Source organism: Microcaecilia unicolor, chromosome 9 (assembly GCF_901765095.1).
Source record: "Microcaecilia unicolor chromosome 9, aMicUni1.1, whole genome shotgun sequence".
Classification (NCBI taxonomy): domain Eukaryota; kingdom Metazoa; phylum Chordata; class Amphibia; order Gymnophiona; family Siphonopidae; genus Microcaecilia; species Microcaecilia unicolor.
In genome coordinates this window covers 178851098-178870871 of record NC_044039.1, presented here as the reverse complement: position 1 = coordinate 178870871, position 19774 = coordinate 178851098, and the positions used below count along the sequence as shown (strand labels likewise).

The window sequence follows — 19774 nt, the reverse complement described above, 5'->3', positions numbered from 1 at the left end:
CCTGAAGCCTGCACCAGTTATAAACCCTCCCCCCACTGACACAGCAGAACACACCAGCAGTCATAGTTCACCCCCAAATCAAGAACCCCCCAGCATTCATAGAACCCCCATATATATCCTGAACCCCACAGCAATAATAGTGACTCCCAACCCCAGAAACTCTCCCCCCACCAGTAGAGGGGTCCCAGACCTCCCTTCCCTATGGTGAATGTTCTGTTGGGTGTGTACGTAGGGTACTCTACAGATATGATGTATGCATAACCTAGTTAAGGTCAATTAACTCTTTGTGGTCCTTCAGGTGCGCCAAGAAGTGGTCTACGCTGGTGTAGATGCATGTATTGGACGCACGCATGTTCATTTTTCAGCGCACCTGCAAAAAAGGCCCTTGTTTTTTGGCCGAAAATGGACATGCCGCAAAATGAAAATTGGTGTGCATCCATTTTGGGCCTTGACTTAGCGGTATGGTCTCAGCACACATACACTGCCAGTTAGTGCCATGCAGTAGAAAATAAAAAATATTTTTGGACACATGTATCGGATGCGTGTAAAAAATGGAATTACCGCCTGGGGCTCGCGGTAGCTGGGCAGTAGTTCCAAATTGATATGCGTTGGACATGCGTAGGTGCCTACGTGCCTTAGTAAAAGGGCCCCTCTGTTAGCAGCCAATTATTGGTGCCGATTGCCTCATGAACCAGTTAAGTTGCGCTTGCAAATCGGCTATGCACACTGATTTGCAATCAGAACTTTAGTCGCCATATATAGAATCTGGGGGGCTATTGTGTATTATTGGGGTGCCTAACTCTCAAGTGCCTAATTAGAGAATTGCTTACCTAGTAGTCTTTACCAATCCAACTTTAAAAGACCTACCTGTAGCAAAACCATGCCTCTGATCTGCAGTCCATTGGATTCCAGAAATTGCACTATCCCTAGTTTCGGAAAATAAAACAAGCTGCTTTCACTGCAACCACTGCATTTTTGTGAGAAACTGTTCCCAGAATTTAGCTTTCTATGTTCTTAGAGCCACACCAGCCTGGTTGATTTTGAAGTTTTTATCAGCTGACGACCCCTGACGCAGCCATTCCTGTACTGGTGAAACATGGCCATGTTGGGCATTTTATGTTGAATACCTGGGAGCTTTTAATCTACTAATAAAGACTTTTATTTTTTTTTACAAGGTCTGCCTCATTGTTTTATTTTCCGTATTGGATTTGGCGGACCAACTGCCTTGCTGTTTTCTGACTCCTATCCCTAGTTTCAACATTATTTCCATTAATTTACTCACCAGAAAGGTCAGACTACCCAGCCTGTAGTTCCCAATCTTCTCCTTCCAGTTTTGTGGAGAGGAGCCACAGCCACCCTTCTTCACTCCTCCATGACCACTCTTGACTCTAAAGAGGAGTGGCCTAGTGGTTAGGCTGGTGGACTTTGGTCCTGAGGAACTGAGTTCAATTCCCACTTCAGGCACAGGCAGCTCCTTGTGATCCTGGGCAAGTCACTTAACCCTCCATTGCCCCATGTAAGCCGCAATGAGCCTGCCATGAGTGGGAAATGCGGGGTACAAGCAAACAAAAAAAAAAAAAAAAAGAAGCATTGAAAAGGAAGACCGAGTCTCTAGAATGTCCCTAAATTCCTTCAGTACCCTCCAGTTTGTCCCATCTGATCTCACTGTTTTATCTCTTATTAGGTTAGCTAGCAGCTTTTTAATACAATCTTCTGAAAATCATTTTAGGTCTACCTGACTTCAATTCTTATTTTTTTTCTGCAGACCTGCTCCTGGTTGTTCATCTGTATACAAAGAGCAGAAATATTTGTTATGCAATTCTGCTTTATACTGGTGATTAAAGCAGCAGGTTGAGAACTAGGGAAGCCAGGGTTCAAATCCTATTGATGCTCCTTAGAATCTTGGGCAAGTTACTTAACCCTCCATTTCCTCAGTTATGAACATAAATTGAAAGTCCTCTGGGGCCAGGGAAACACCTATCCACTAACTGCTAATATTCAGCGGTACGTGGCCGACTGTGTACCACTGAATATCAGCAGATAGCCGGTTATCGTGCATTTAAACGGCCAGGTGCCGATCATGGCCAGTGGAATGCAGCTGAATATCAGGTCGAAGAAGCTTAAGTTTCTGAAATGGATACTCCTATTGCATGTAACTGGTGCATGAAAATCCATTTCACCGTGGGCCTTAGAATAGGTTGTGCATACTAGTGGAACTTGAGACACCCTGACCTGGGCAATTTTGATTTGCACATTGGACCCGATGTTCAAAATGATTTAGCCAGCCACTGACCGGTTAAATCACTTAGGGGTCCTTTTACTAAGGCACGCCGAAAAGTGGCCTGTGTGTTTTGGACGCGCGCAGGTCCATTTTCCAGCACGCCTGCAAAAAGGCCTTTTTTGGGGGGGGGGGCTGAAAATGGACGTGCGGCAAAATAAAAATTGGCACGTGTCCATTTTGGGCCTGAGACCTTACCGCCACCTATTGACTTAGTGGAAAGGTCTTACACGTTAACCAGGTGTTAATTGTCAGCGAGCATACTCTGTCGATTACTGGGCGCCGCAAGGTAGAAAATAAAAAAATATTTCCACCACACATATCAGAGGCACGTAAAAAATTGAATTACTGCCCGGGGCATGCAGTAGCCTGGCGGTAGTTGCAAATTGATGCGTGTTGGAAGTGCGTAGGTGCCTATGCGCCTTTGTAAAAGGGCCCCTTGGTCGGGTCAAGCCACTAATATTTAGCACCACTTAATTCCCACTGAGTATCACGGTTAGCGCTGAACAAAAAAACTGGCAAAATCAACACTTGACTGCTTAAGTGCTGATATTCAGTCCTTAAGTGGCCAGGGTTCGTGCATAAATGGGACTGCATGCATATCCTATTTGTATGCGATAAGCCATGGCCGCTTAAGTGATGAATATTGACTTAAACGACTATTTGTTAGCTGGCTTAAAAATAACTGGATATTCAAAGCCACAGCCCGCACAGATCCCTGATTTGAATATCTAGGAATAACGCTCACCACCATTGACCCCATCCATTCTAAAATGCTGCTCCACATATTTATCTTGATTTTATGTCCTATTTCCAAAGTCTTTGTATTTTTTGTGGTTCTTGTTTGTAAACCACCTTGAATAGCAGGTCATCCTAATTAGATGGCATATAAATTGTTAGAAATGGATAGTAGTTTTTTTATAAACTTACATTTGCATGTAGTTAATATTCAGTAGTACACAGTAAGCATCACAGCAAGCACTTACAAAATTGAAACCTGCTCTGATGTGATGCTGCAGTCTTTAGGCAGATCCCCAAGAGTAGTGGATATTGATTTGGTATGAAGTGTCAGCATGATGGCGTAGTATCCAGCTGCTTTGTTTATGCTGTAAGTTCCATTCTTTTGGGAATTAACTACTTTACTGAATGACTTTCTCTTTGTGTGCTGGGATGAAGAAACCTTGTTGCTAATTACTAAAGTCTGTGATTCTATCAGTGTTGGCAGTGCTAATAATTGAGCTGTAGTCTCTTGAGTATAGTGGGACTGGAAGCTCAGTCCAAAATTGTTGAGCTTCTGCGTCACCTGATACAGCCAAACTTTAGAAGCTTGATGCTTCTCTTCCTGACTAAACAGAAAATGTTTATTTAATTCTTGATATACCATCTTTTTGTGGTACAACCAAAGCAGTTTACATATTACTTATGGGTACTTTCTCTGTCCCTAGTGGGCTCACTGTCTAAGCTTTTTTGTACCTGGGGCAATGGAGGTACAGCAATTGAGGAAGTCTGTCTGTGGCTGGTGTTAGACCCTTTCTTCTCCAGTGTTCTGCCCTTGCAGAAACAGGAAATTGTGTCAGAGGAGGTGGGACAAAGAAGAGGAAAGAGCCTGATGCCAACCAGAGGTAGACTGCCTTGATCGCTGCTAGTGATAGAGGCCAGTTAGGAAAACCTGGGGGGTGTGTGAGAGAGAGAGATGCTGGACCTGCTGGAGGGGGAGAGAGGAAGAAGGAGCTAAAGAAATGCTGAATCTGGGTAGGAGGTGGGAGTGAGTGAAGGAAAGGGAGCTAGAGATGTGCTGGACCTGGGTGGGGATGAGGGAGAGGGAGCTATGCTGGACGCGGGGAGGTCAAAGATGGAGATGTGCTAGACTTGGTTTGGAGGAGCATATGGAGATGTCCTGGACCTAGTTTGTGAGGGAGAGGATGAGACAGAGATATGCTGAACCTAGGTTAGGGAGAGGAGGAAGATGGATATGTGCTGGACCTCCTGAGAATGGGGGGGGGGGGGGGGGGGGGGCAAGAGGGAGGAGAGAGGAAGACCAGACTAAGGGAGGGGAAGACTTGGGGAGAGATGCTGGACCCAGAGAGGTGAAACAGGAGGGAAGAGTCAGACCAGATTAGGGTGGGGGGGGGGGTGAAACAGAGGAGGAGAGATGCTGGATCTACAGAGGGAGGGAGAGATATCAGACCCAGGGTGGGGGTTGCAGGACAAAGGGAAAGGGATAAGTCTTTCACCCCAATATTTAAAACCATTTAACTGGCAAGGAACTACTCCTGACTGGTTAAATGACACTTAACCAGCTATCCGGCAATATTCAGTGAGAGATAGCCAGTTACTGCACCATATGGCTGCGGCTTTTGCAGGCCCTTGGGCAGTGGTTTTCAAACCTGCCCTCAGGGACCATCAGCCAGTCAAGTTTTCAGGCTATCCCTAATGAATATGTATGAAACAGATTTATATGCCTGTCACCTCCATTACATGCAAATCTCTCTCATGATTATTCGTTAGGGATATCCTGAAAACCCGACCGGCTGGTACTCCCCCAGGACAGGTTTGTAAACTACTACCCAAGGGGATATCTGAGCACATTTGCTGCATATGGGCCCATTGTGCTCTGGTCCCAGACATGGAGTGTGTCAGAGAGGACCATATTTCTAGAGCATTGTGGGACTATTTTAAGACCTGGTTTCCTTGACTTGACCATGGTCTTTTCCTTTCTTTTAATAACATAACGTAACACACAGTCTTGAATGCTGTTATAACCTTACAGTTCTAAGCATCTAACAAAAAGAAGAGACTAGGATTAGAACCCCAGGATGACATCTAATTGGACCCAATACCATCCATTATAGAATGTCATTTAGTACTTACTTCCTAAACCAGGTTTTAATACTCTTTCTAAAATCTAGATAAGAATGAGAGCTATAAAAAAAAGGCAGACCCAGAAGCGTCTGAGCGTGGGTGCACAGGGAAATGTGCATGTGCCTGGAGCATGAGGCAGCTGAGAATGCTAGATCTTGAGCAGAGCCATGCAGCAGTCACGTGCGGGAGAAAGAATGGGAGTTCAACTACAGGAACAAAATTAATACTGAAGAGGGTCTGTGCAGTTCATTGACGTAGAAGGGATAGTGTTAGTTCCTTTGTGTGAGTTGCTGCTGTCAGCATCTCAGGGCTCACATGCCTGCCAGTAGCAGCAGCGGGTTGTCAAGATTCTAAACTGCCATTTTCATGCAGTTGGGTGGGTTCCTGTGAGTTTGTGTCTGCTAGTCTTAGTTTAAAAGGAAGTCTTTTTGGTGAAGTATTACATCTATGAAGACTGTATGCAAGTTAGTTAAAGTTCTGAGCCTGTGGTGTCTTTTGGTCGGACGTTTGGCTGTGAGATGTTTATGAAGACATAAGGGAAACCCTACACGTTTAATTAGCTGGGTGTATCTGAACAGGGATTGTAAGCGTACCAACTGTTTGCTATATTTTAAGGCTGATTATATCTGCCTTTGTAGTCTGCTTGTCTGGGTTACTGGCTCAGCACCAGATTCATAATTATTTGAAGTGTTCCTCTAAGGTTGAGATTTAATTAGAGTAGTGTTATTTTGCTGCAGTAGTTTTTGGTTAAACCTCTGGAAAAAATGGGGTTTATATTAGCTGCACTCTCTACTGTGAGAGAGAAGGCATTAGGGAAATTTCCATACTGTCACAAGCTTCTGTCAAAACTGATGCAGTGAGATATTTGCTGGGGGGGGGGGGGGGGGGGGAACTTTCCAGTTTCAATATCAACTTTTTGTCTAACCCAAAGGTAGTAAGCAAGTGAGCTGCAAGAGTGAAAGCAGGAAGTTCTATTGTTTATTGTGGGAGGGCTAGTTTAGGCAACCTAATTAACAATTATTTGGGGATGGGTAGTTAGGAAAAAGAAAAAAATTCAACTGCTGTCACCCTAAGTTCAACCAGCACTATTTTGCCATTCCTGTTCCCTTTGCAGACCATGGATATGGTAAGATATGGGGTGCTGGGAGGGAGTGGAAAGGACCTGGGGCTTGATTAGGTTTATATTTTATTTATTTATTTATTGCATTTGTATCCCACATTTTCTCACCTCTTTGCAGGCTCAATGTGGCTTACAATACATCATGGATAGTGGAAATATATTAGAAAATAGACAATTAGTGTTACAGAAGGATCTTGGGTAACATGATAATGATAGAACATGATAGTAGTATAACAAGCAGGAGTTCTAAGACAATTCTGAATATATGTGGAGAAGTTGAGTATATTCACATTGGTTGATCTTTGTGGTATGCCTTGTTAAAGAGATGGGTCTTCAGCAATTTGCAGAAGTTCGTTAATTCGTAAATCGTTTTTAGGTTGCGCGGCAATGCATTCCATAACTGTGTGCTCAAGTAGGTAAAGTTTGACGCATGCATTAGTTTGTATTTTAGACCTTTGCAGTTAAGGAAGTGCAGATTAAGGAATGTGCGGGATGATCTTTTGGCATTCCTAGGTGGTAAGTCAATAAGATCTGACATGTAGTGGAAGTGGGATCTGAACTGTTAAAATGAAATGAAGACCTTTTTTAATTTTAAAAAGAAAAAGAAACAAAAAAAAAAGAAAGAAAGAAATTGTGTTGACTTTTCTATTTAATTTTTAAGAAAAAAAAAAAAAAAGTACATCCCTAGATAACATCCAGGTTGGTGGTAGTCATGTAACAGCCAAACAAGCAGCATCTTTGAAATATTTGTTTATTTAGGAATTGTTTTCTGAACAGGTTAAAACAAAATAGAAAAAACTTAAAAGAAGTTACACTGCTGGGTATGACTGCAGCATTTTTCTGTTTGTGGCATAACTTTCAAATTAACATATTGTCAAAGGACTTGCACAGAACAGCAACCACAAGTCCCCCCTCATTAGGGAATACTTCTAACCTGATTTCATGACTTACATCTGAAGTAAGGGTTTATGTCATCTGGGAACCCCCAGGAAGAGGCTGATTGCAGTTGAGCTAGGCTCTGGTGCTGGAACATCTGCCTGTACTGGTAGGAATAAAATGTACAGAGAGCACTATTACACAAATACAGTAATTAGGCATGGCTTGCTGCAGATTGTACTGAGCTTTCCTTATTGCAGTGATTGTTAGGGGGGAAAAAAATCTGAAATTGGCAGAATTCAAGCATAGCTGGGATAGATGCAAAAGCAAAGATACAGATACAGCCCCCAGACTGTCAGGTTCTCAGGGAGTGCTGACTTCCTTCAGGGGAGACCCAAGATACATACTCCAGGGATGACAGCACTTAACTTCCGAAAATTGTTGAAATCAGTATTGTTAAAGAGGGCTTATTCCCCAGGTTTAATTTAACTGAATTAACTATCACTATAAATTACAGATCCAAGGACAACAATTACCTGTTACTATCTCTTGCCTTTTGATGTTTAATTGTTATTATATGTCATATTCTCAATTTGTATAATTGTTCTTCTTGTACTGTAGCTTGCACTACAGACTTTGTAAGCCACTTTGAGCCTGCGATCAGTGGGAAAATGTGGGATATAAATGTAACAATAAATAAATAAATATGGTGAGGTCTACTGACCTTGGTTTGCAGGGTTCTGAGACAGACCATCTAGGGCTCAGAAGATGTTGACTCCTGAGATCCTTCACCTGATCACTTGCTTCTACTCCTAAAAACGTAGTCCAGTCCATGGTTTGTTCTGAACCAAGAAAATGTACTGAAAATATTTAAATAGGCAGACATTAACAAAAAGACAAATTTGTTCAGATTTTTTTAAATGTGCAAAGGACAGCTCTCCCTTTTCTTTCTTCTGAATTTCCAGGTTTATTTAGCATTTGATATGCTGCTAACCAGTAAATACCATCACAGCTGTATACATTAAAAATATGTGTACAGAAAAGAAATTACATCATAAAAAATTAAAACATCTAGTAGAAAGGAGCTACTGTAAAATTATAGTCAAAAAGCAAAGAATGGAACTTTAGTTTACTTCGAGGCATATTTTCAAAGCACTTTGGGAGGCTAAGTTCCATAGGTTTCTATGGAACTTTGGGAGGCTAAGTGCTTTGAAAATGAGCCTCTTACTGTCTCAAAATCCAGCATCTTATCATAGTCTGATGGTGCACTTTGCTTCTCTGTTCCTATCTAGAATTAGTTTTACACCACACATATCACTTAACGCTGAAATGAAAAAAAATTCCACTTTGGTTTCATCAAACCATAAAACCTTTTCGCACATGCATTCAGTGCCCCTTAAGTGCTTCTTTCAAAAGCTGTGCAGCATGTTATTCTGTGTGGCATTTCATCAGCAGTGGCTTCTTTCTTGCTACTCTTCAGTACAGGACATATTTATGGCATAATCTTAAAACTGTTGAACAGTCAGCATTTTCCTCCGTCTAAGCCAGAGACCTCTTTAACTCTTTTAAAATCATCTTACTCCTCACAGTGACTTTCCTCAGTAATTTCCTTTAGGAATACGCACAGACACAACATTTTTTATTTGGTTGTTTTACCAGATTTTGGACATATTATTTTATTTGTTTTACAATATGCTGGAATGCAGTGGCGTAGCAAGGGCAGGGCGGTGGGGGCGGTCCGCCCCGGGTGTCAACGGGTTGGGGGGGGTGCTCCGCTCCATCCATCCACACCCTTCCTTGATATGGAACCGCCTTCCACCCCCCCACCCCCCCGACGAAGTCCCCACCTGCCAACCAGGTTCAAGCTCTGTCCACCCCAGCGTGGCGCCTCGCATCCGCAGCGCTGCTGTAAAAAGAAGAAAATCACCTCGTTGTCGGCCCTTCCCTCAGTGTGTCCCGCCCTCTGACATAACTTCCTATTTCCTCGAGGGCGGGACACAGTGAGGGAAGGGCCGACGACGAGGCGATTTTCTTCTTTTTACAGCAGCGCTGCAGATGCGAGGCGCCACGCTGGGGTGGACGGAGCTGGAACCTGGTTGGCAGGTGGGGACTGCGTTGGGGGAGGCGCCACGCTGGGGTGGATGGAGCTGGAACTTGGAAGGCAAGTGGGGACTGTGTGGGGTGGGGGGTGCCGTGCCGTGTTGCCCTGCACCCGGGGGGGAGCAGTGGCGATCTGCCCTGGGTGTCAGGCAACCATGGAACGCCACTGCTGGAATGTTTTAACATGTGCTAATCAACACAATTCGTAGTTTAACGTGCATTAAATTGCTTTAGTGTGCACTACATTTTTTAAGATGCACTAACCCACGTGTAAATACACTCGCGCTTAGACAGTTGGGGGTTGTCGTTTACTAAGGTTAGTTCATGTTATCTGCCACAGGATCTATTTTGTTCCTATTGGCCCTGTTGCAGACAACTTGCGCTGACCTTTAGTAAAAGACTCCCTTGGTTTGTTATGGATTATTTAAAAGAAAAACTTGCTTTTGTAAATGATGTTTTAAAGTAGGTTTTCATAAGTTTGTTCTGGAAAAATAGCTTTTTTTAATTGTAACTTGCCTTAAGACTTATTTTGGGATGAGGTGAGTAATCAGATAATAGTAAAGTTATATGAGTGGATTTTCTCACTGTGTAATACTCTGGTATACAACGGCTTGTGAGTCTTTTTTTATGCACTTTTCCCATGTTTTTAATAGGGTTTGCTGACTTGTATGGTTTCTGTGTCTGCTTCATGATTGCACATGGTACTTTTGCTCATGGGAGGATGTGTAGAAAGTTGGTTTCCAACTCCATAGTGCAGGGTATCTTAATTAATATTGCACAGTTCAGGAAACTGAGTACTATGGTGAACTTCCTTCTGCTCTTCTTGGACTGCTGCTTTCTGGTCAGTTATTTTGGGAGGCGGGGATAGTGCTGGGCAGACTTGTACGGTCTGTGCCCTGAAAATGACAGTTACAAATCAAGGTAAGGTATACACAAAAAGTAACACATATGAGTTTGTCTTGTTGGGCAGACTGGATGGACCGTGCAGGTCTTTTTCTGCCGTCATCTACTATGTTACTATGTAATGATTATGGAGGCATGACCTGATCAAGGTAGTGTCTTTGTAGTGCCTTTGAATAACTTTATCCCAGATTTATTTTGGTAGCTCCATGTTCAGCATGTTTAGATCTTTGCTTCAAATTTCCTTCATACAACAGAAAAGGCTTTATTCTTCAACCGGGGGGTATTTCAATCAGCTCAACTACTCACTTCGGGTACAGGTGGGTTTTATTCAGGGCCAGCAGCACAATTTGGCTTCAGCCTCACAGAGAAAAAAGGAACCTTCATTTTGTTTAATATTTTTTAAACTGAACACAAAATTAATTTGGCTACTAGATTTTCCTTTAATTATAAACAAGCTTGCACACTTTTACAGCTAAAGATCTTCCTCTACTACTTCTATATTTGCTTAATTTTAATTCAGACCCAAGAATTTGGGGCCTCCTAATTTACACTGGCCCAGATCTCTGTGATTCTCTGAAAAGCCCTGATTCCATCTAACTTATTAAGTCTTGATAAGGTAATTTTTGGAAGTGGAACTAATTTTGGTTTGCTAATACAAAAGGATGTAAAGATTTATGCCACCAAGACTTTTTTGGTTTTTTATTATTACCGCCCTGTTTACTAAGGGACCCTTTTACAAAGGTGTGCTGAAAAATGGCCTGTGGTAGTGTAGATGCGTGTTTTGGGCGCACGCTGAATCATTTTTCAGCGCACCTTTAAAAATGCCTTTTTTATTTTTGCCAAAAATGGACATGCAGCAAAATGAAAATTATCGCTTGTCCATTTTGGGTCAGAGACCTTACCGCCAGCCATTGACCTAGCAGTAAAGTCTCAAACGGTACCTGGGCAGTAATGACCTACATGCGTCAAATGCCACTTGGCGTGCATCCAATCCGTGTGTCTGAAAATAAAAATTATTTTTCGGACGTGCGTATCGGACACATGCCAAAAATGAAACTACTGCCAGAGCCACGCGGTAACTCCATTTTGGCATTCGGTGGGCGTGTGTAGACACTTGCGTGGCTTAGTAAAAGGGCCCCTAAGCCACTCTAGCAGCTGATGGTGCACTAATGCTGACACAGCCCGTTCACTTTGAATGGGCTATGTTGGCATCGCCATGCGGCAGGCAGTAGCACAGCTTAGTAAACAGGGGGGGGGGGGGTTAATTTCTTTTTGAATATTTCTGTAATTGTTCTTTTGTTTTGGTGATTTAGAATATGGTGTGTAGATCAGTGAAAAAAACCTCCCACTTTAATGCATTCTGGATTGTAGTTTTTTTTTAAGCTGCAAAATGTGATAAATGTGCAAAGGTATGAGGACCTTTACAAAGCATTGTTTATATCAACTGAGCAGCTGAGAGCAGACACAACTCCTGTCAGATTATTCTAACGTGTCCTTTACAAAAGGTACACTGTCTGCCAGAGATACTCACTGCTTTTAGTGTGCACTGCCTTCTTTCTTTCTTTCTTTCTTTCTTTCTTTCTTTCTTTCTTTCTTTCTTTCTTTCTTTCTTTCTTTCTTTCTCTCTCTCTCTCTCTCTCTTTCTCGAACGAATGAAAAATGATTGTGGTGAGTACACAGAACAACCCAGCATTGGACATTCCTGAGCTGATTTTTAAAATCAGTTCTGGTGTTGATGATATTAGTGGGTTTTTAAAAATTTGCAGAACCATGGCATGCTTAAATTTTAGCTGTATGAGTTGATATATGAGCAGAATTTGTGATTATATGTAGAGACAGGATTAATGTAGAGAATGACATGAAGTCTGGCCCCATCCCCACGAGTTCTGTCTCCATCCCTGCAGGCTCTGCCTCCGTCTCTGCCCCATCCCCGTGGGTTTTGTCCTCATCAACAGAAGCCTCAAATACTTATGATTTTATATTTAAATCTTTTTATTAAAGAATAAAAAGGAACAATATGCTGTGCAACTGTTTATAAATTACAAGTAGAAAACAATAATAAAAACAAGCAACTTGTCTTCTTAGAAGATGTGCTGGTAGCAGGAATGTACAGGATCCTCCATGCAAATTTTGCTAGTTGTGACCAGCATGTTTGCTTGTTTTTCCAAAAAAAAATCAAAATATCATTGTCTTCATCACTGAAACATAAACAACAGTCCAGTTCATTAACAGGCTTCAAGGTAGAAAATGACTTGGGGACAAAGTTTGTACCCGTCCCCATGGGCTCTGTCCCCATCCCCGCCCCGCCTGTCCCCATCCTTGCAGGTTCTGTCCCCGCCCCATCCCCATGGGCATTGTCCCCATCCCCGCGGTTACCGTGGCTCCGTGTCCCCATGTCATTCTCCAGATTAAGGGTGTTCCAGGGGCAGAATTGTAAGTTATTTGTGGGCTGATGCTCAGAGCTCCCGAGGTAAACCAACAGCACAGAAACCTAGATCACCAGTGCTCAAAGGAAATAGTATTCAAATCAGGGGCGTATCTGCGTGGGGCCTCAGGGGCCTGGGCCCCCGCAGATTGTGCCCTGGACCCCCCTACCGCCATCAACCCTCCCCCGCTGCCGTTCTTACTTTTGCTGGCGGGGGACCCCAACCCCCGCCAGCAGAGGTCTGCTTCCACCTGCCGCAAAAACTTCTTCTTCAGCCGGCGGGGGACCCCAAACCCCTGCCAGCCGCCCCGCGGTGTTTAAAATTCATCTTCGGCCTCCGTGGCCGTGCTGCTGTGATAGGCGCTGTTGAAATCCACTTCGGAGTCTGACGTCGCAGCACGTACAACGTACAACGACGTCAGACTCCGAAGTGGATTTCAACAGCGCCTATCACAGCAGCACGGCCACGGAGGCCGAAGATGATTTTTAAACACCGCGGGGCGGCTGGCGGGGGTTTGGGGTCCCCCGCCGGCTGAAGAAGAAGTTTTTGCGGCAGGTGGAAGCAGACCTCTGCTGGCGGGGGTTGGGGTCCCCCGCCAGCAAAAGTAAGAACGGCAGCGGGGGAGGGTTGGCGGCGGGAGGGGGGTGGAGTCATTGGTGGCGGTGGGGGCTCGGCGGTGGGGGCTCGGCGGCGGCAGCGGCGGCGGGGGGGGGGCTAAAATGTGCCCCCTCCCTCTGGCTCTGGCCCCCCTACCGCCAGAGTCCAGATACGCCCCTGATTCAAATTGCATGCACGCTGTAAAAGTGAAAGCAAGGGGGGATCATGCTTGGCACATATGCAGAAGAGTTTTGCAGTAAGCTCAGCTCCTGTGCTGTGGACATGCGCCTAACAAACCTGAAAGTGAAGCAGACATTGGTGTCTGTTTTCTGTGCCTTTAAATATGTGTTTCAATTTTTTAAAACTTGGAATGTTTATATTTAAACGCAGGAAACAGGCGCCAATGTATACTTTCACTTTTCAGTTTGCTCTGACTCGCACCCCTTTGTTTCTCACTACCAGTGCTTAGGGGTTTTGCATGGGCTTCTTTCTGCTTCCAAATTATATAAAACCCAGCAGATTTTAAAGAAAGAATCATGAGAAATCCTCTCTTCAAACACCCTAGTGTCTGCTCCAAACTGGCATTTTTTTCCCAGTGGTGAGGAGGCTTTATTTTGTGTGCTGTTCTCTGAGCATTGGGAGGGAATAGGACGTGACCTCATCAACATCTGTTTGACAGCATTAGCATGCTATTTGCACTAATCTTTGGCGTGCATGCTGTTTCCCATGCTAGAGCCTCTGAACAGTGGCTTAGCTACGGGAGGCCACAGGGGCCTGGGCCCCCCCCCCCAAATTGTCTCTAGGGCTCCCGGTTTGGCTGGCAGGGGTCCCCAGCCCCCACCAGCTAAAGCGTTAGTCCTGCGCTGGTCTCACATTGCCTGGCACCCTTTCCTGTTTTCAGTCGCTGTGCATTCTTGTTTTAATGAAACTGAGCGTGCATCTAAATAGCAGTCTAAGTCACCTCCTATATGCGCATATACAGCTGGTCGATTTAAATATAACTGTACATGAGAAATTGTACGTTATCCTTTCAGAATATTGTGAATTAGTGAATATTTGGTCAGCAGTGTGTGCGTATTCACTAACATTACTGTCCCCCAAATTGTAAGTAGTGCGACTAGAGTTGTGCGTGCAAATCTGGGTGTATTCTGATTTGCAAGTGCAACTCAATTGGTTAACAAGCCAATCAGCGCCAATAATTAGATGTTAAGTAATTATCGGCACTAATTGGCACTAATTAGAATTTACATGCACTGCTCACTTAGGGGCCCTTTTACTAAGCCTTGTAGGCACCTACGTGCGCCCAACGCATGCCAATTTGGAGTTACCGCATGGCCCGGGCAGTGATTTCATTTTTGACGCACACCCGAAAAATAATATTTTTATGACATGTGTCAATCAGCATTCTGTGCGCGTAGGTCATTACCACCCGATTAACACATGAGACTGTACGGTAAGGCCTCAGACCTAAAATGGACGTGCGCCAATTTTTATTTTGCCGCACGTCCATTTTCAGCAAAAATTTTAAAAAGGCATTTTTTACAGGTGCACTGAAAAATGGATCTGTGCGCACCCAAACCCCATGCCTACAGTACCACAGGCCAGGGACGTAGCCACGGGTGGGCCTGGACGAGCCCAGGCCCAGCCATTTTTGCTCCAGGCCCGCCCAGCCTCTTCTGCCCGCTCTCCCCGTCCGCGTAGTCTGCTCACTTTTACTGCCCTGAAGTGCCTTTCTCCCTCCAGCACCGGCGATTCCCATTGCCAGCCTTCTGCCAGCGCGCGTCGTCGGGGCCTCTTCTCAGGCAAGTCCTGCCTACTCTGCAACTTCCTGCATCCCACCTTTGCAGAAAACAGGAAGTTGCAGAGTAGGCGGGACGCGCCTGAGAAGAGGCCCCGACGACGCGCGCTGGCAGAGGGCTGGCTATGGGAATCGCCAGTGCTGGAGGGAGAACAGCGCTTCAGGTCAGTAAAAATGACCAGAACTGACTATGTGCAGGGGGCTGTCACGGGAGGGGGGGGGGGGGTAGCAGGTGGAGAGGAAATGCGACTGCAGGCGGATGAAGAGGAAATGCGGCGGTGGGTGGGCGGGTGGTAGCGGGTGGAGAGGAAATGTGAGGGCCGTGCCCACCCAGTCCACCTCCAGGCCGATCTAAAAATTAAACTCTGGCTACGCTACTGCCGCAGGCCATTTTTCAGTACACCTGAATAAAAGGACTCCTAAAAGTATTCTATGAAGTAGTCCACGTAAATTTTACCGCATGGATCTCAAAAGAGGGTGTAGCCAATGGAGGAGCACACAGTGTTATAGAATAACCAGTTCCATGCCTAAAGTTAGGTGTGGGCATTTACACCAGCTTTTCATTGGTGCAACTTGACTGTACCTAAATTTTAGTTACTTGGATGGCATTACGCTTTTTCTATAAACTGCATCTGACTTTAGCACTGTTTATACAATACGCATAAGCAGGTTTTCCATCGGTGCCAATTGTTTTAGCACCTAATATAGAATTTGGCCCTGAGTGTACAAATTGGCTGTTACCTGTGCTAAACTGTGCTTTAGCAGCCTAACACGCGTTAGTCTAAGGGCCCCTTAATTCATTTTTAATTTCAATTACGGTGAATGCAACTAAATAAACTATTGAAAAATTTTCACTAAACGAAAAGTATCACCTACTATGTATTTCTAGAATGTGATGTGTAGGAGTTATTACATATATTTTACATACAGTATGTGCAGTTGCCACACGCTGGAAGATAAATAAGGAAGACCATTTGGTTTTCTTGGAAAACAGTTGCCATTTGACAGGTTGGTTCTAAATTTAAATTGAATTCATATAAAAATACTTCCGACTGAAAGCTTGGCTGCTCCCAAAAGAAGCTTCGGTGATGCATTTACTCAATATCATGAACAGGCTCTGGGTAACATTTCTGTGCAGTCCGTGAGAGCAGATGGCTGAACTAGAGGGCATACAAGACCGTGATAGATGATATAGTAGAAAGCACATTCGCTTGAGTATTTTAATAATATCTGGAAATGTTTGTGTTCCTGAAACCAGCATTTGGTATTTTTTATCCTAGAATTCCATTTTTTTGAAATCTTTCTTTAAAAGCATTTTGTCAGTCATCTTAAGTAAAGAGGTGTGTTAGCCAGGTTAGTCTACTCTTAAAGGTAATCAATAGATGAGCATGTGAAAGATTCCTTTATGCTGAATATCTTTCCTTTGTGCATGACTGTGGGGTCCTGTGAAATGTTTTGGCATAGTTTGCAGCTAGATACAAGCACATGTCCTTGTAATATATCTAGCTGCAAACTATGCCAAAACATTTCACAGGACTTTCACACGCTCATCTTCCAATGTGGTATATATCATTCAGTGTAAAAAATGCAACGAAGGTTGTTATATTGGAGAAACAGGCCAGATGCTTAAGACAAGATTCAATTTACATAGACATCACATGAACAATACTGCCAGTAGGGCCCCAACCCCGGTGGGACAGCACTTTACAGAACCAGGACACTGTACCAGTGATTTCACAGTGAGAATACTGAAAGGTAACTTTAAAACAATTCAGGAACGTAAAACCTTTGAAATCAGAATGATTAAATATTTTGACATCCAACGGACAGGACTTAACAAGGATCTGGGTTTTCTAGCCCACTATAAACCATAAGTTGTATTTCACTGCTTATCACCCTCCCCACAAACATCCTGCTAGACTATCTATGGAATGCTTTGAAGTCCCCATACACATCTCCTACCCACCCTGCTAGACCATCTATGAGGGACTCTTATATACACTGTCAGCTAACACATTTGCTTATTTCTGATCTGATGAAGAAGGGCAACCTTCGAAAGCTAATCAAGAAATGTAGTCACTCATCTTAGAATGCATTTTGTGATCAGGCATTTAGAAAATATTTGCAGAGGCAAGGGAGTAGCGTGATCTACAGGGCACTTCCAAATAAATCCAAGGAGACGAGAGATGGTAAAATATTCTTTAATAGTAGATAAGACTCGGCATGGCACTCGCTGTGTTTTGGTGAACACCGCCTGCCTTAGGAGTCTACAAGTTAAAATATAATACATAAATATAGGTCCATGGAAATGTATAAAATCATAAATAGTATATAACTTTGTAAACATAAAGCTTAAAATGTACATATAACAATGAAAACATATATATTTAAAATATATTTGTTTACTCACCCTTCATAATATGCTATATTCAATATGCTTTTGGATATATTCCTTGGATGACTTTTGTGTTTTCGAGTCTTATCTACTATTAAAGAATGTTTTACCATCTCTCGTTTCCTTGGATTTGTTTGGAAGTGGCCTGTTGATCGCGCTACTCCCTTGCCTTTACATTTCTTCTCATAGTGGATCCAGTTTCTCCACTTCTGTGGCTTCCTTTGTTTTATTTAGAAAATATTTAACATGTTTGCAGACATCTAATTGAAATTTCTGTGTTTTTTGACGCCCTCAGATCATTTTCCGTAAAATTATCGATGTAAAAAAGGAAGAAGAAGAGCGCCAGCGTCAGAAGAATGAAGTGACACTCAGCATTCCCGTGGATCACCCAGTAAGAAAGCTCTTCCAAAAGTTCAAGCAACAGAAGGAACTGCGAAATCAAGGATCACCGCAGGCTGACCTAGAAAGAAACCAGCTACAAGTGGAAAATTGTTCCTTCCATAACGGCGCTTCCCTTACTGGTACCAGTGTGGCCACTATTTCCCAAATCACACCAATCCAAACTTCTCTTTCCTACATACAAGCCAGCGAATCAATCAAACAGAACAACAGAGACGCAATGGAACTCAAACCAAATGTCAAGAGTGACCCCAATTGTCTCAAAGTAAACAGCCCTGTGCGGTTGAAAAACGCAAATGGTAAAGGATGGCTAAGATTAAAAAATAATATGGGAGGGAATGAAGAGAAAAAAGAGGATTGGAATAATGTGACAAAGGCTGAGTCAATGGGTTTACTTTCTGAGGACGCCAAATGCAGTGAGTCGGAGAACAATGTAAGTAAAAATCCATTAAGGAAAACAGACTCCTGTGACAGTGGAATAACAAAAAGTGACCTTCGTTTGGATAAAGCAGGTGAGGCTCGCAGCCCCCTGGAGCACAGTCCAATTCAGGTTGATGCAAAATATCCTTTTTACCCCATCCCAGAGCAGGCCTTACAATCCACTCTGCAGGAAGTGAAACATGAACTCAAGGAAGACATTCAAGTGCTGAACTCTCGAATGACTGCTCTTGAAAAACAAGTGGCAGAAATTTTAAAAATACTCTCTGAAAAGAAACTGCCCAAAACATCATCTCCCAGGTCTCAAATACCTCCCCAAATACCATGTCAAGATATTTTTAGTGTTGCAAGACCTGCAACACCTGAATCAGAAAAAGAGGAAATTCACTTTTAGTGTGTAATGTGTGTGTATACATGCACACAATACATATATATTTTCAGCATAACTTGAATACAGTATTAATTTTGATATGTAAATATTGCATGTCCAGCTGGATTCTGGCCTGCCAAAGAAAATTATGATTCATATAGATCTTGCTTGTATAATATGCAGTTGACTGCATGTATACTTTACATTTATATATAATGTTTCTTGTACAATAAAAGAGGGTATCTGTTTTAACACACTATTTAAAGAATCAGGGTCCAACCTGTTAATATTGCAATGATAATTAAAGATCTCAGGTTGGGTATACCAAGCTTTTCTTTCCTCGTTTCTGCTGAGTTAATGAATAATATGATGCTGAGAGCAATTTCTGTCTTTTAGAGGTAATTTTCTGCTACTGTACCATTAAGAACAGTAAAATATGTCACTTTTAGGTTTTTTTTCTTTGGCCTAGGTTTCAACTGACTTTAAATGAACTCTCTGTTTGTTATGCATATCATTAAGTGGGAGTCTATAGTGCTAGCAGTTATTACTGCTGACTTTATGCATGCAAGGCATCATTTGATCTAAAATTGGATTCTCCCTTCTTTATAATTAAAACATTTTGACTGAAGAATGAATATTAATTTACAACCCTTTAGGGGAAAGTTATTGATGTGGGCTATTGTTAGTACATGTTATTTTACTTTTAACCCCAGTTATTAGCAACTAGGTCAATGGGACCTTGCTGAAATACTTTACTTTATTGGATTTATATCCCATACATGTCCGAGACGAGGACTCAGTTCTGTGTGGCTTACATTTAGTTGATCAGATATACAAATATAGGTTGGGTTGGCTTGGATAGCCTAAGCAGATATATACATGTTCATATTAGGGGTGGGAGAGGTGGGAGAAAAGGGATAGACAGACGGTTTAGCATGTTTAGGGTGGGGTGTGTGGTAACGGTAGCACGGTCTTGTTACTAGTTGGGATGTCTGTCACTTGATGCTAGGTCACGTCGATCAGCAGGAATTTCTTGTACAGAAACTTTTTCACTTTTTTGTGTAAGGTTTCATAAGTGATGTTGTGACGTGTGTCTTTGGGCAGGGCATTCCACCATCTGGCCACATTGAATGGGAAGCTTGTGGTGTGGGCCGTTTTGTAGACTACTCCTTTACAGCTGGGAAGGTGTACGATGAGGTAGTCTCTCAGCTT

General features: G+C 43.1%; 1 protein-coding gene across 1 annotated transcript in view; it reads left to right on the top strand.

Moving 5' to 3' along the window:
- KCNH5 (potassium voltage-gated channel subfamily H member 5) overlaps positions 1-18828 on the top strand; it is a 308557-nt gene extending 289729 nt beyond the window's left edge. Inside the window, exon 11 of the mRNA XM_030215187.1 lies at positions 17651-18828. Coding sequence (XP_030071047.1) covers positions 17651-18586 — 936 coding nt within the window. The 3' untranslated portion in view covers positions 18587-18828. The remainder of the gene's footprint in view (positions 1-17650) is intronic.
- Positions 18829-19774: the final 946 nt, after the last annotated feature.